Raw genomic sequence first — 12,547 nt, forward strand, 5'->3', positions numbered from 1 at the left:
CACCACTGCTATTTGTTTTCTTCTTCTTCTTCTTCTTCTTCTTCTTCTTCTTCTTCTTCTTCTTCTTCTTCTTCTTCTTATTCTTTCCTTCCTTCCTTCATTCCTTCCTTTCTTTCTTTCCTTCTTTTTTTTTTTTTTTTTTTTTTTTTTTTTTTTAGAGACAGGGTTTCTCTGTGTAGCCCTGGCTGTCCTGGAACTCACTCTGTAGACCAGGCTGGCCTCGAACTCAGAAATCTGCCTGCCTTTGCCTCCCAAGTGCTGGGATTAAAGGAGTGCGGCCACCACTGCCTGGCCCCAGACCATCATTTCTCAACCTCAAGCTCCACGTGAGAGGTACTCAGTAGAGGGTTTTGTTGGAGATGAATGTTGCATGAACATAGAGAACAAAACCCTTTGGCCATTTTAAACAAGGCATTTACACTGGGACGCACAGGCACCTCTCCCCATTTAGGGTAATCCTGTAGGTAATGGCAGGGGACATCCATAAGTAAAGAAAGCATAGAATCAAGACCCCAACTGAGTTTATTTTTTTTAAGGCCTTAATTTTTACATGTAAACTAAACTATGCTTCACCCATGCTCCAAGCCCTAAAAACACATAATATAAAGAATCATAACATTTCTTGAATTAAATAATGCCATGTATTTTACAGTTACAGTCCCAAATGATGAAATTGGCCTCCAGTTTCTATACTGGCAGAGTGGACAGGCCAGCTCACAAGACATTTGAGGCCCATTTTCCTTACCACTCTATGCACCCAGGTGGCTTCACCTCTGCCAGCGTTGAGTGGCAGCTAATAGCTCCTTTGTTCTGTGGGGTAACATCTCCATGAGCAAATACAATGTGGTCCAACTACTGCTGGCATCTCCTAGAAATGAATTCTAGAGAATTTGTAAATTCTTCAAGAAACACAGTTCTAAGCTTAATAGTGACCCGTTCTCTCTACAGTCACTTATTAAATATCTGCAGGGAGTTAGACTTCAGTTGAGCACGGGAGAGTTCGGGACAAATCAAGGAAGGCTCCTGCCTCCTAAGGAACACACAGCAGCAGTAAGAGGTCAGTACAACCTGAGCCCTTAGCTAGGGAGGCATGTGCAGAGCTCTGCGTAAAGGGAGCTAACACGCAGGGCATTTGTACCCTGAACATTTCCCGGGAAATGTTTCCCATCCGGGACAATGTCTAGCTGTCTCTGCAGTATAGAAATTACAGATATCTATAGAAATCAAATGTCTATGATCAAAGTGCCAGGAAAGGCCCAAATAGGGAAGAAAGCCCCACCTCCGAAGCTGACTGATAGGCGGGGTGGGATTAAATGCAAATAGGGAAGAAAGTTCCACCCCCAAAACTGACTGATAGGTGGGGTGGGATTACATGCATATAAACAACTATACAGAAGAAGTATTTGTAGCCGTATCAGCCAATTTTATGAAGCCGCCAATTGTCCAAGCAGGAAAAGGTGTAGGTTCAGACTCAAAAGAGCAAAACTTTGGGATCTGAGAAGTGATTTTTAAAGCCAAGGAGGGAAGTATGTGAATGTTTTGTTTTTCCTAATGTGAGCAGACAGGAGTACATGGACTATGAGAGGCCAGCATCAACTCCGTGGTACCTCAGGCTAAATTAGGATGACTGGAAATTCTTTCCATAATAGTGAAGCCTCGTTTCTGGAGCTGTATGACTTTCTTGACCAGAGACAACGGAGAGGTTCATTCCTCATGATGTAACAGTCATTAAAAACACTAAATGACCGTGAGATAGAGGCCATCTTCTACATGTCTATATGTACTGGTATGCTATAAACTTTTAATTGTGCAACCCATATACAGTCATTGTTTCATCAGCATCTGTCAAATTCCCAAGAGAACTAGAAACTACTTTATCAACCCCTCAAAACTTAACGCAAACTCTGGGAGCAATGATGTGCTGTTAATGTGGACCATGAAGTTTAGGGTTTAGAGAAATATTTAAGGCATGTCTCGATCCTGAAAGCATTTTCTTGCTTGCAAAGCATATGACTAAAAAAGAATTTCTCGCCGGGCAGTGGTAGCGCACACCTTTAATCCCAGCACTTGGGAGGCAGAGGCAGGCAGATTTCTGAGTTCGAGGCCAGCCTGGTCTACAGAGTGAGTTCCAGGACAGCCAGGGCTACACAGAGAAACCCTGTCTCGAAAAACCAAAAAAAAAAAAAAAAAAAAAAAAAAAAAAAAAAAAAAAAAAAAAAAAAATTTCTGAAGCACTGCCATCATCTGAGGACAGTGGTGGAAGAGAAAGTCACTTCATGTTAATTCTATCTGATTGCTTGTGAGACTCTGACAAACCTGCAGTTCTCTGGTTTTATTTTATTTTATTTTATTTTATTTATTTATTTTTAGCAGGGGTCTTTACTTGAACATCATAGCCCATAAAGGGGGAAAAAAATTAAAACCAGACAGGCTCAATTCAATTCAACATTTTACATGCAATCAAAAAGATTTGTATGCATGTGAGAGCACACACACACAAACAGGCACACGCAGACAATATACTCGCCACCTTTTGTTTTTCAGCTTCACCCTTCAGGATTACAGTCTGCTTAAGAGATAAGAGGTAACCACCCACTGAAACAAGCCCTCTCTTAGGTAATCATGCAAAATTTTATTTAAACACAACTTTGAATATACTTCACTAGAAAGAAAATGTGTCGCCTAAAAACTCAGTTTTTTTCAAGTTTCCAAAATTAACTCATGGTTTACATCAAACTGGAGTCTCAATTTAAGTACAAGGACAAAAACCAAGTCTGCAACTTCTGCAGGATGAATAGCTAACTGATTAGCCCAGAGGAGTCTGAGATATCCTGGAGAAAAGGATACAATTTAACATTGCTCTTTTTCACACAGAAAACTCAAGAAAAGGCGCATGGCTTCTACTGAAGTTTTCAACAGCTGTTCAGAGGAGAGGGCTTACATATTTCCTAGCTACCTTGGCATTCCCTGTACCAAATGCTGTGTCAGTGCACAACAAATGTGGATCTGAAACTGGCTTGCTTATTATTCACTTACTTGAGTCTTCATCTCAATGGCTGCTATTCAAACCTTCCCCAAAGATGTCTTCTCGTCACCTGTGGCCACGTTTCTCAGATATCAGTTTCAAACTTACAGTAACGTTTGTTTAGTGAGTCAGTGTGATAAAAAATGATAATGACGGAGTGAACATTTTTCCTTTGAAATTATTCGATCCTTTAGAGGTCCACGTTCAAGTCTTTTCACCGTGACTAACGAAGGACTAGCATAAAGGTTCTTTAGATGTCAGGTTAGGAGGCTACTTGATCTAGCATGAGCCAGAGAGTATTGTATAAAACACTGACTCCCAAAAGAGATACTAACCCTCTTGGGAAGTGAAAGAGGGAGGTTTCTATAGTCAAATCGGGTTAGGAGAATCTACCTGTTTTCTTTGTGAGGTCCATCTCAGAAAGTCTCCTATATTACTGTACATTTTAAAATGTGGTACATTATCTATGGTCCACTAGAAAGGGGAAAGGACACTGCCAAACTATCATATATCTTTATCACGATGTTGGTCCTAAAGGTTTATTTGTTTTATTTCATGGGTATGAGTGTTTTGCCTGAATGTTTGTGTAGGATGCATGTAGCGCCAGCAGACGCCAGAAGAGGGCGCTGGATCCCCTGAAACTAGAGTTAACAGAAGGTTGGGATCTGCCTGGTGGGTGCTGGGACTCCGATGCTGGGACTCCGATCCTGGTCCTCTGCAAGAGCAGCCAGTGTTCTTAACAACTGAGCTACCTCTCCAGCCCCATCACAGAAGTTTTTAAGCAGAATTCCCATTATGAAATTTATTAATGAAGACTAGCTGACTATTCAAAATTATGAATGAAAATAGTAATATGGACTATCACCTGATAACTGGTCTACAGGGTAAATAAGAAAACTAACATTCCTCATATTATAAATTGAAAAGTGACAAGCTTCTAGACTAAAACCCTCAAGAAGCAGTTAATGCCCAAAGAAGTTACTTGATGTGGTCACACGCCTGACATGAGCCAGGCCCCGGAAGTTGTACCCTGACTCATTCACTACACTCTCTCCTCAGCACCCCCATGCTCTGGGTTACCTTACTGTGCTGCCTACAGCTAACTCATGTTCCCCAAGCACACGGTCATCTCCTGCCAGCTCCACTCCCCACTAAGTACAGCTACCTCCTCCTTTGACACCCTGCACTGTCCTGTGTGAAATTCCGTCCCAGGAAGCCATCCTGACATGTGGTGCAGAAAGCAACAAGACACTTCTCACCCTGCTCCTGCCTCCATAGTTAAACGACGAGGGGGTGTCTATGCGGACACATGAAAGCATCATTCCTTTCATCTGAGAGTTAATAAAAGCTTGCACCTCAGTGGCCATCTTTCTGTGGCACTGTTTTGATGCGTAAGATGATGTTGCTTGTTCACCGACATTTATCCGGTCCACAAACATGCATCGGGTGCCCATAATGTGACAGACGTGGTTCTAGTCTGAATGGAGCAGTGAATCAAACAGTCAAAAATCTCAGTCTTTCTGGTACTTTACAGGATCCAAGCATTTTCTGCAACAAGAAATACTTTGCCTGGCTAGCCCATCACCTTCTCCAGACTTTACCTGGTTGCTCCCTGGTTTGGTTTTTTTTTTTGTTGTTTTTGTTTGTTTGTTTGTTTTTTTCTCTACTTTCTTCTCTTGGATAGCAAGAAATTGAGGTTCTATACAAGGTTTGGGAAATTTTCAGCTAATATAACACTTGAGAATTCTAATTGTAATGATAATAATAATAATAATGTTATATAACTCTTAGTTTACAGTTGAAAACATGGAATTAAAAAGGTAGAAAAGAAAACTTCTGGGGCCCAAAAGCAAACTGGTCATAAAAACAAACCAGTAAGGAATAACTTACAATTTGTTTCTCCATCAGTGCCAAAAATATAGTAAAAGGCTCTGAAACTTGAGGTTAAGTTATACAAAATCACATGAGTGATATTAAAATATTAATTGAGCTAAAATGAGTCATCCTGAGATAATACGTATTCTGGCAATAAAATAAAATCTGGTAAAATTACAACTGTAGAGATATTTACAATGGTAGATTTTCCTGGCTTGCCTAAAATTCAAATATTCTATTCAAATATCCCATTCTCTGTAATCACATGACTGAGTATAATCATAAGTAATATTGAAGGAAGTATTTATCATAAAAGTTAATATGTGTAAGTGTGAAAATATATAATTTATTAATTCATTAACTCCCGAGTAAATACTTTTGAAGCATTTTAAAATGAGTGATACACGTGTGAGTTTATTTAATACAGATAAAGGGGGAAAATTAAGGAATTCTAACAAATGTTAAGCCTTCCAATAAATAGTCGCTTTCAAATGAGAAGGCACAAAGTATCTACACTTTATATGATACACTTACTTATCATTTTATTGCTGTATCTCAATAATCTAGTTTAAATAACTTTAAATTAAGATGTCTCCAGCAAAAGGAATCATAAAAAATTTGATTGCTAAATAAAATGTTTCAGTTGAAACTATAAGCTGAGAAAGACGGGTGACAAAACCTCACAGGTATGATCAGGTATGTTCTGCAGTTACCTCTGGCTCGCTTCTTCCTCATACACATTGGTTGAGGGTAAGATCCCTTTGAGACCATTCCTCTCTGATCTTTTTCATGACATAATGTGAGCATGTGTAAGCACAGAAACATCCTATCTATGCAATGTCTCCATGTTCATCTTGTCCTGACTTGCTAACCCTGTAGGACTGTTGGAGACAGTGATGTTTTATATCCTTTACAGTCGTTGTTATACTTAATTTTCAAAGAAGATACTGAGATGTGTTTAAAATATTCTCCATGCCTCTCTTGACTGTTCTACGGTGCTATGGATTTTATAATTATCCATTTATTTGCCATTTAGCCAAGTTTAATAAGGCATATGCCCAACACCTTATATTTATACATATACGTTATTTTGTGACAAATCAGCCGTGACAAAATACGCATTCTCTACAAATAATTTTTAAAACACATGCCACATATCAAGGTTTCAGTATTAACTGAAGCTTTACTGTATTATAAAGCTAGTAATTCTTGTTTCAAAAACACTCATTAATCAACCCATTAATAAACATTTAAAATATAAGTTTTAAACTAAAATATTTCATTCATGCAAAAACGGATCCATGCTTAACATTCAACATGTTTAACTAATAACATCTCAAGATTCTATAAAAATCCAAAACATGGCAAAACAAAGTGTATAGTTTTCTTTAATTCCTGGGTGGTCTGCTGCAGAAAATTTAGCCGCATATAAAGCTATAAATTACTGCTAAATCAGCTATTTGGTACAAGATAAGTTAATTTACGAAAACTTGTTTTAGTTTGTAGAAAGTCTACATATGAAAGACATTTCCAAGAAACGTCCAAGCAAAGGGAGTTTGGAGTCCTGTTGAAAACAGAAAAGGTTTCGGTCTACACATACAGTTGGAGCACAGTATAGGCAGGGAAAGTGTGGTTTGTAAATCCATATGTTCTTAGCTGGATATATTCCTTACATACTTTCAGATTTTTACAATGCACCTAAGTGTTTAATGCTAACACTGCCGTGCAAGCTGTGCAAGAAATGTAAAGCCAGCGCCACCTACTGGAAGGCCGGGTAACTGATTTCTAATTCTGTTGAAAACTATGTTGAAAGGTAACTCTGTTTTTAAAGCAATTTCTCTTTAAAAACAAACAAACAAACAAACAAACCAGTCCTGGCCTGTTAGTGTACATAGCATGTATGAGGCCCCACATCAAGCCTGTAGAACTGCATGCTCATTTGTGTGAGCACGCACGCACACACCCACACACACATACACACACACCATATATATTTGTGTTTCTGTGTGTGTAATTCTTCAAAAATGTTAGTATAATTAAAAAGCTTGGTGAGATGGATTTGTAAAAAACGGTGGGCATACAGGACAGAACTGTACTAGTGACACCAAGAGAGAACCAAGGACCACTGAATCCTGACCTGGGTCACAGTGGTCTTCTGTCTGTCTGAGAACAGACTCTGAACGCCACTCACAGAGCCAAGGAGTTTCAGAATAAGGACAACAGAAAACTTGAAACTACTAACACATTGTGTTCACAAAACTGGTTTTCTTGTTTTGTCTTGTTTCCTGGAAGACCATAGTGTCTGCCAGAGGCCCATAGAGGTGGTCCGGGTTTTAACAGGCCTAACACAGAAAGGGGACTTGTTCCAGTGGGTAAGCGGGAGGTTTTTAAAGGAGATGTAACACCAGTTGTTACTAATGAACTATTGTCAGTTTTAATTGAAAATCGTGCTTTTTACTTTACAGAGATGCCATCGTGTGCATCTGTAGTAAACATTGCTTGAAGTGGATAAAATACGAACATACTAAGGATAAAGTATGAACATACTAATTTGCTCCACATCTGTGAACAGGTGAGCCAGAGCTCTTGATTCTCATAGTAAGTACAAAATCTATGTATGCACATCAAACAGTTAATAAGCCAACAAACTCATATTATTTTAGAGAAAAAGGCAAAGAAATTCTAGATGGTACATATATATACACACACATATATACATACACATATATGTGTGTGTTTATATGTGCGTATGTATATACATGTACATGTATATGTGTGTATGTATGTGTGTATATATACATGTGTATATGTGTATATATATATGTGTGTGTATATATATGTGTGTGTTTATATGTGTCTGTGTATGTATATGTGTGTATATATATATGGAGTTTGTGCTGTCATTTTGTTATTTTACTGAAAATATTATGGTCTATATCTAAGACAATCCACTATATTATAAAAATATAATAAAATGAGAATAAATTGTCTTTTTAAAATAAATTTGAAAGGCACATGAGCTATAAACTTTACTTTTAATCTTCCTATGAAGTAATCTCAAATGAGTGCCTACTCTTTGTTATAGTTATGACTTCATATACACATAAACTTTCCAGATGTTTACTATTTGTTTAAGAAATACTTACTAACCAGCAGACACTGTGCCACGTTCTGGGGTCACAAGCCCCTGGTTCACACAGTTCTACTCACACAGAGGTTGGTCTATGTATTTCAAACCCCATTTTCACAATGTGCCCTTGGGAGTTTTAATTTATTCACTAGACCGCTATGTTATATCTTCTTCACAAACAACCTAATAGTCGCGGGCTGGCTTGTTAAACATGCCGATGAAGTGACATCAACGTCTCGACTATTTATTGTATGCATGCTGTTACGTGTGACTTATCACTAGAATCAGGCCTATCTAGACAGGCACCTCTAGTTGACTAAAGACTACCCTGATGTCTGACTAGGCCTACCGTAACACCTAATTTTCTCTAGTATTAAAACTGTGTATCAAATTTTGCTACACAATCCCTCTTCGGATAATCCTTTCATCTTGATTTAGTGACCAGGGATTCTAATGTCCAAGCATTACCCAGCAGACTTTTCTGTAAGTCTAGAGTAATAATTCGTACTGACACTTGGGATGTCATTCACCTCAAACCAAAAATTAAAGCTGTAAGCTAAGAAGGAAAAAAACCACAGAATTTCATAATGGAACGGATTATCTAACTTCTCTTCTTCATTTAAAGAAGAAGAGAATGAAATCTGGTCAGGTTCACAGATGTGCTCAGGGTCACTCACAAGCCAGTGACAGAGCTGTGGTCAAAGTTTCTGCTCCGGCCCTTGTGCTTTCTACTTTCAGGAAGCTGTTGTAGGAAGTTACCAAGAAATTCTGAGTGAGAAAAATTACCTTTAATGACAAACATGAGCAAACCATAACTCAGATGCACCTAATAAGCTCTAAGTTAAAATTACGCGTTATTAAAAAAAATAAGGAGAAAGGCAAACCAGAGCTGAAAAGTGATAAATCACTTCTGAGATACAGCCTTCATGCAGGCCGGCCCAGTTACGATCAGTCTTAGAGGCCTATTTCAATCATTATTTCCTTTCAGCTCTCGAGCTTTTTCACATTGAATTATTATTCAAAATCAATGTATAACTCAATGTTAAGTAATTATTCAAAATTAATTTGTTATTAAATATTGAATTATTATTCTGCACTCAAATTTAATGGGGATAAGTTAACCAAAATCTTTTTTGATTTACAGACATTTCTGTCATAATGGTTTTGGGCCAAGGAACAGGGATTTAAAGCAAGAAATAAAATTTTCATCTTAATTTCCTATGCCTCCCATTTTGCTCTCTTTTCTTCTTTGTACCAAGTCATAAAGGTTGGGGTTCTCATCCAAATGACATTTTTAAATTTGAAAGTTCAACTAGTTTGTATCACTGTTGCTAAATCTAACAACTTCTTCGGCGTGCCTGCCGCTCAAAGAGTAAAATCCCACTAGAGGAACAGATAACAAGCCCATTACGCTTCAAACACGAGTGACCCTTGAAAGTTAGAGAAATTCAAACCAATCCATTTGCCAGTCAAAATGCATCTGTAAGTCCAAGGGGAGAAAGATAAAGGGTTTCTCTGGGTTTTTGTCACTATGGGGAGGTGAGAACGGAAGACACATATATTCACAGAACATCCACAGAGAAGAAACACATCAAACACAGGTTGAGGACTGGCAAGATGGCTGAGTAGGTAGAGGCACATGCAGCCAAGCCTGGTGACCTGAGTTTAATCCCTGGGAACAATGGGTAGAGAAAACAACACACCCGTAAGTTGTTACCTGACTGCCAGAGATGCACAGAGGTAACACACACACACACACACACACACACACACACATCAGTGTTCAAAAGAGACAATAGTTGAAGATAGGTTATATATCTCAAGCAACGTGCATTTGTGGTTCCTGTGAAAGTAAAAGTAGTTAAATGAAAATGTATTTATTCACATTAAAATGTTTTTAAAAGCCTATTTTTGTGGAAAAATATAAATCCAAATGGATATAAATATATGGGTTTGTGTAGTGAGCCTAGCGAAAATATCTATGGAGCTTACTCTGGGCCGGGCAGTGTCCTAGGCTTATTTATTACTTATTTATTTATTACTTAATTACTTAATGCGACCATTTTGGGCAGGATCTATTATTGTCTTTCCTTTGAAAATACGGGAACTAAGACGTCCAGACAGTAAGAGACAACGCCAGATTCCAATTTCCATCAGTCTGGATCCAGAATTGCTTTGCCAAGCACTGGACTGACGTGGTTTGCTCCTTACCGATTTGGTTGAATTTCTCTCTGAATTGTTTAGTTATCAAAAGTTCAAGCTATTTGTATTTCAGTTCAACAGTTTCCTTTATGGAACACTTGACGAGCCTGTTATATTTTCAGGAATACACTGCTCTTTGTAAGTTACTTCTGTACACTCTGTGCCTCCACTGTGGAGAGCAAACCCGCCCTACGAAACTGCGTGCAGGGCTGCATTTACAACGGGGGAAAACGGGCACGAGCCTCAGCTGTACGTTTGTGGTCCAGTTGTTGCACGTATCTACAGCAATGGAAAACTGCCATATGGTAGAAAGACGGTGGTGAATTGCAGTTTCCCTCATGTGCAAACAGTACAATGGGTGAGCCTCACCAGGTCTACAGCCTGCCTCTTCCTGTAATCCACCCTTACCTTTTCCCATCTGCTCTTACCACCATCTTCAAGACTCTCAACTCTTGACGCCACCGCGCAGCCTCAAATCCATCTGCTGTATGACATGGGGCCAGCGCAGGACGTGCAGAGCAGGGGCAACGGTGTCAATGGAGTTGGGGGCGGGGCTCCGTACATTACGCTGCCCCATTCATGAGTTGTCATAGATCAACAACATAAAATCAACTTTTTACAAGTGCCTTCTCTGACACTTGAAACCAAGTTGCCATCTCAAGCCCTAGCGTAGCTATGTAGGCCCTCCTCCACGCTCCGCCAGCTGGATGTATAGAATGCCCAAGATAACTTCGGTCGGGCACATCATTCCCAGCTCTCCAATGTGCCTGGATTTCCTTCCTCACCTCTTCCACTTGTTCTTGCCTTCCCCGGCTACCCACACAGACCACTCATTTCTTTCTTCATGTCTTGCTCGCGCTACTTCATGTTCTGGAAATATCCCCACTCTGGGCCATGCAGTTAACCACTGCGCATGCTTTGCGATCAGACCTCCTAAGCTCCAGAGACCCACCTCCCTTCCAGAACTTACTTCCCTACAGAAAGCAGCTAGGATCACTTTGCTCTGGTTCCCTACTCTGCCCAAGGCACACACATGTCCGGTCTAGCCATACCGTCTATGGTCAGAGGGCCTCGTACGGTTTTATTTCTCTCTTCTACTTGTTGAAAAGCCAATCAACTGAGCCATCCCACTGCTCACGGCGTGCATTCGATTCTTAGTGTTTAATAACACAGTTAAGTTCTCTAACCAATATATGGGTAAAGATATATACGGTAATGGACTATAAATTATATTAACAATCATATTCACTGAAATAAAACATTTGGCCATTGCAAATTTCATATTAAAATTGAAATTTTAATAATATTTTAAATTAAATAATTAAAATGAAATTAAAATTGAAATACTAACTTTCACTGTGTGGAATAGACACACAGTGAAAGTTTGAACTTTTATACTTCTTTGGTTTAAGTGCTTAAAAATCACATTTTAAAAATAAGAAGTATAGTGGTTCTTACTTTATTTTTATTTTTAAGTATTATTTATTTATTTTATGTATGTGAGTACACTGCAGGTGTCTTCAGACACACCAGAAGAGGGCACCAGATCCCATCACAGATGGTCGTGAGCCACCATGTGGTTGCTGGGAACTGAACTCAGGACCTCTGCAAGAGCAGTCAGTGCTCTTAACCTCTGAGCCATCTCTCCAGCCCCAGTGGTTCTAATTTTGGAACCAGTTTGAAACAAGCTATATTCCTTCTGCTTATTTGGTTCTTGTTAATAGAAAATCTTTTCTTCATAGCTACAGTATAAGGGAACTGGGCGGTATCTCCAATATTGAAAGGACCATGGAAATGAATGTTACTCGGAGTAGAGTGAGGGGTTGTAACCGATCTCCATCTTTAAATTAGGGTCCAAATAAGAGAGATGGAGTTTAGTAAAACTTGCTTGTGTACCATTTCCCACAGCAGAAATACCCACTCAGCCCGGTGCCCTACAATGGACAATACAACCTGAGGGGAGCCCGCAGGCTCTCGGGGACACGGGCTGGCTCTTCGTCACCAAGTGCAGCAGGTTGAAGGCAGACATCTCTGTGGTATCTTCAGCGACAAACCCGGAGGCGAAGGCAGCGGCAAAAGCTAAGTAGGAGAGAGAAAACAAAAACAACGAATCAAAACCCACAAATGGTAGGCACACTCATGGAACTGATGGCTTGGGTTTATCTAGGGCTAAGCCCACGCTCAGTGCTAATAAACCACGGTGCCTCGGTTCCGGATGAACAGCTGACTCTCGCCGTCATCATGAATTCCTGCACTACGCTGAGGAGGCTGGTTTTATCCCTAATACCTATGTGAGTGGAATTGAGGCTCAACGA

The 12,547-nt window shown here is 39.5% G+C and overlaps 1 protein-coding gene across 1 annotated transcript in view; it reads right to left on the reverse strand.

The window, feature by feature from the left end:
- Msrb3 (methionine sulfoxide reductase B3) overlaps positions 1-12,547 on the reverse strand; it is a 114,873-nt gene that overhangs the window by 78,078 nt on the left and 24,248 nt on the right. The window contains exon 2 of the mRNA XM_076920347.1: positions 12,186-12,311. Within this exon, the coding sequence (XP_076776462.1) occupies positions 12,186-12,311 (126 nt within the window). The remainder of the gene's footprint in view (positions 1-12,185; positions 12,312-12,547) is intronic.

This window comes from Arvicanthis niloticus, chromosome 22 (assembly GCF_011762505.2).
Source record: "Arvicanthis niloticus isolate mArvNil1 chromosome 22, mArvNil1.pat.X, whole genome shotgun sequence".
Taxonomy (NCBI): domain Eukaryota; kingdom Metazoa; phylum Chordata; class Mammalia; order Rodentia; family Muridae; genus Arvicanthis; species Arvicanthis niloticus.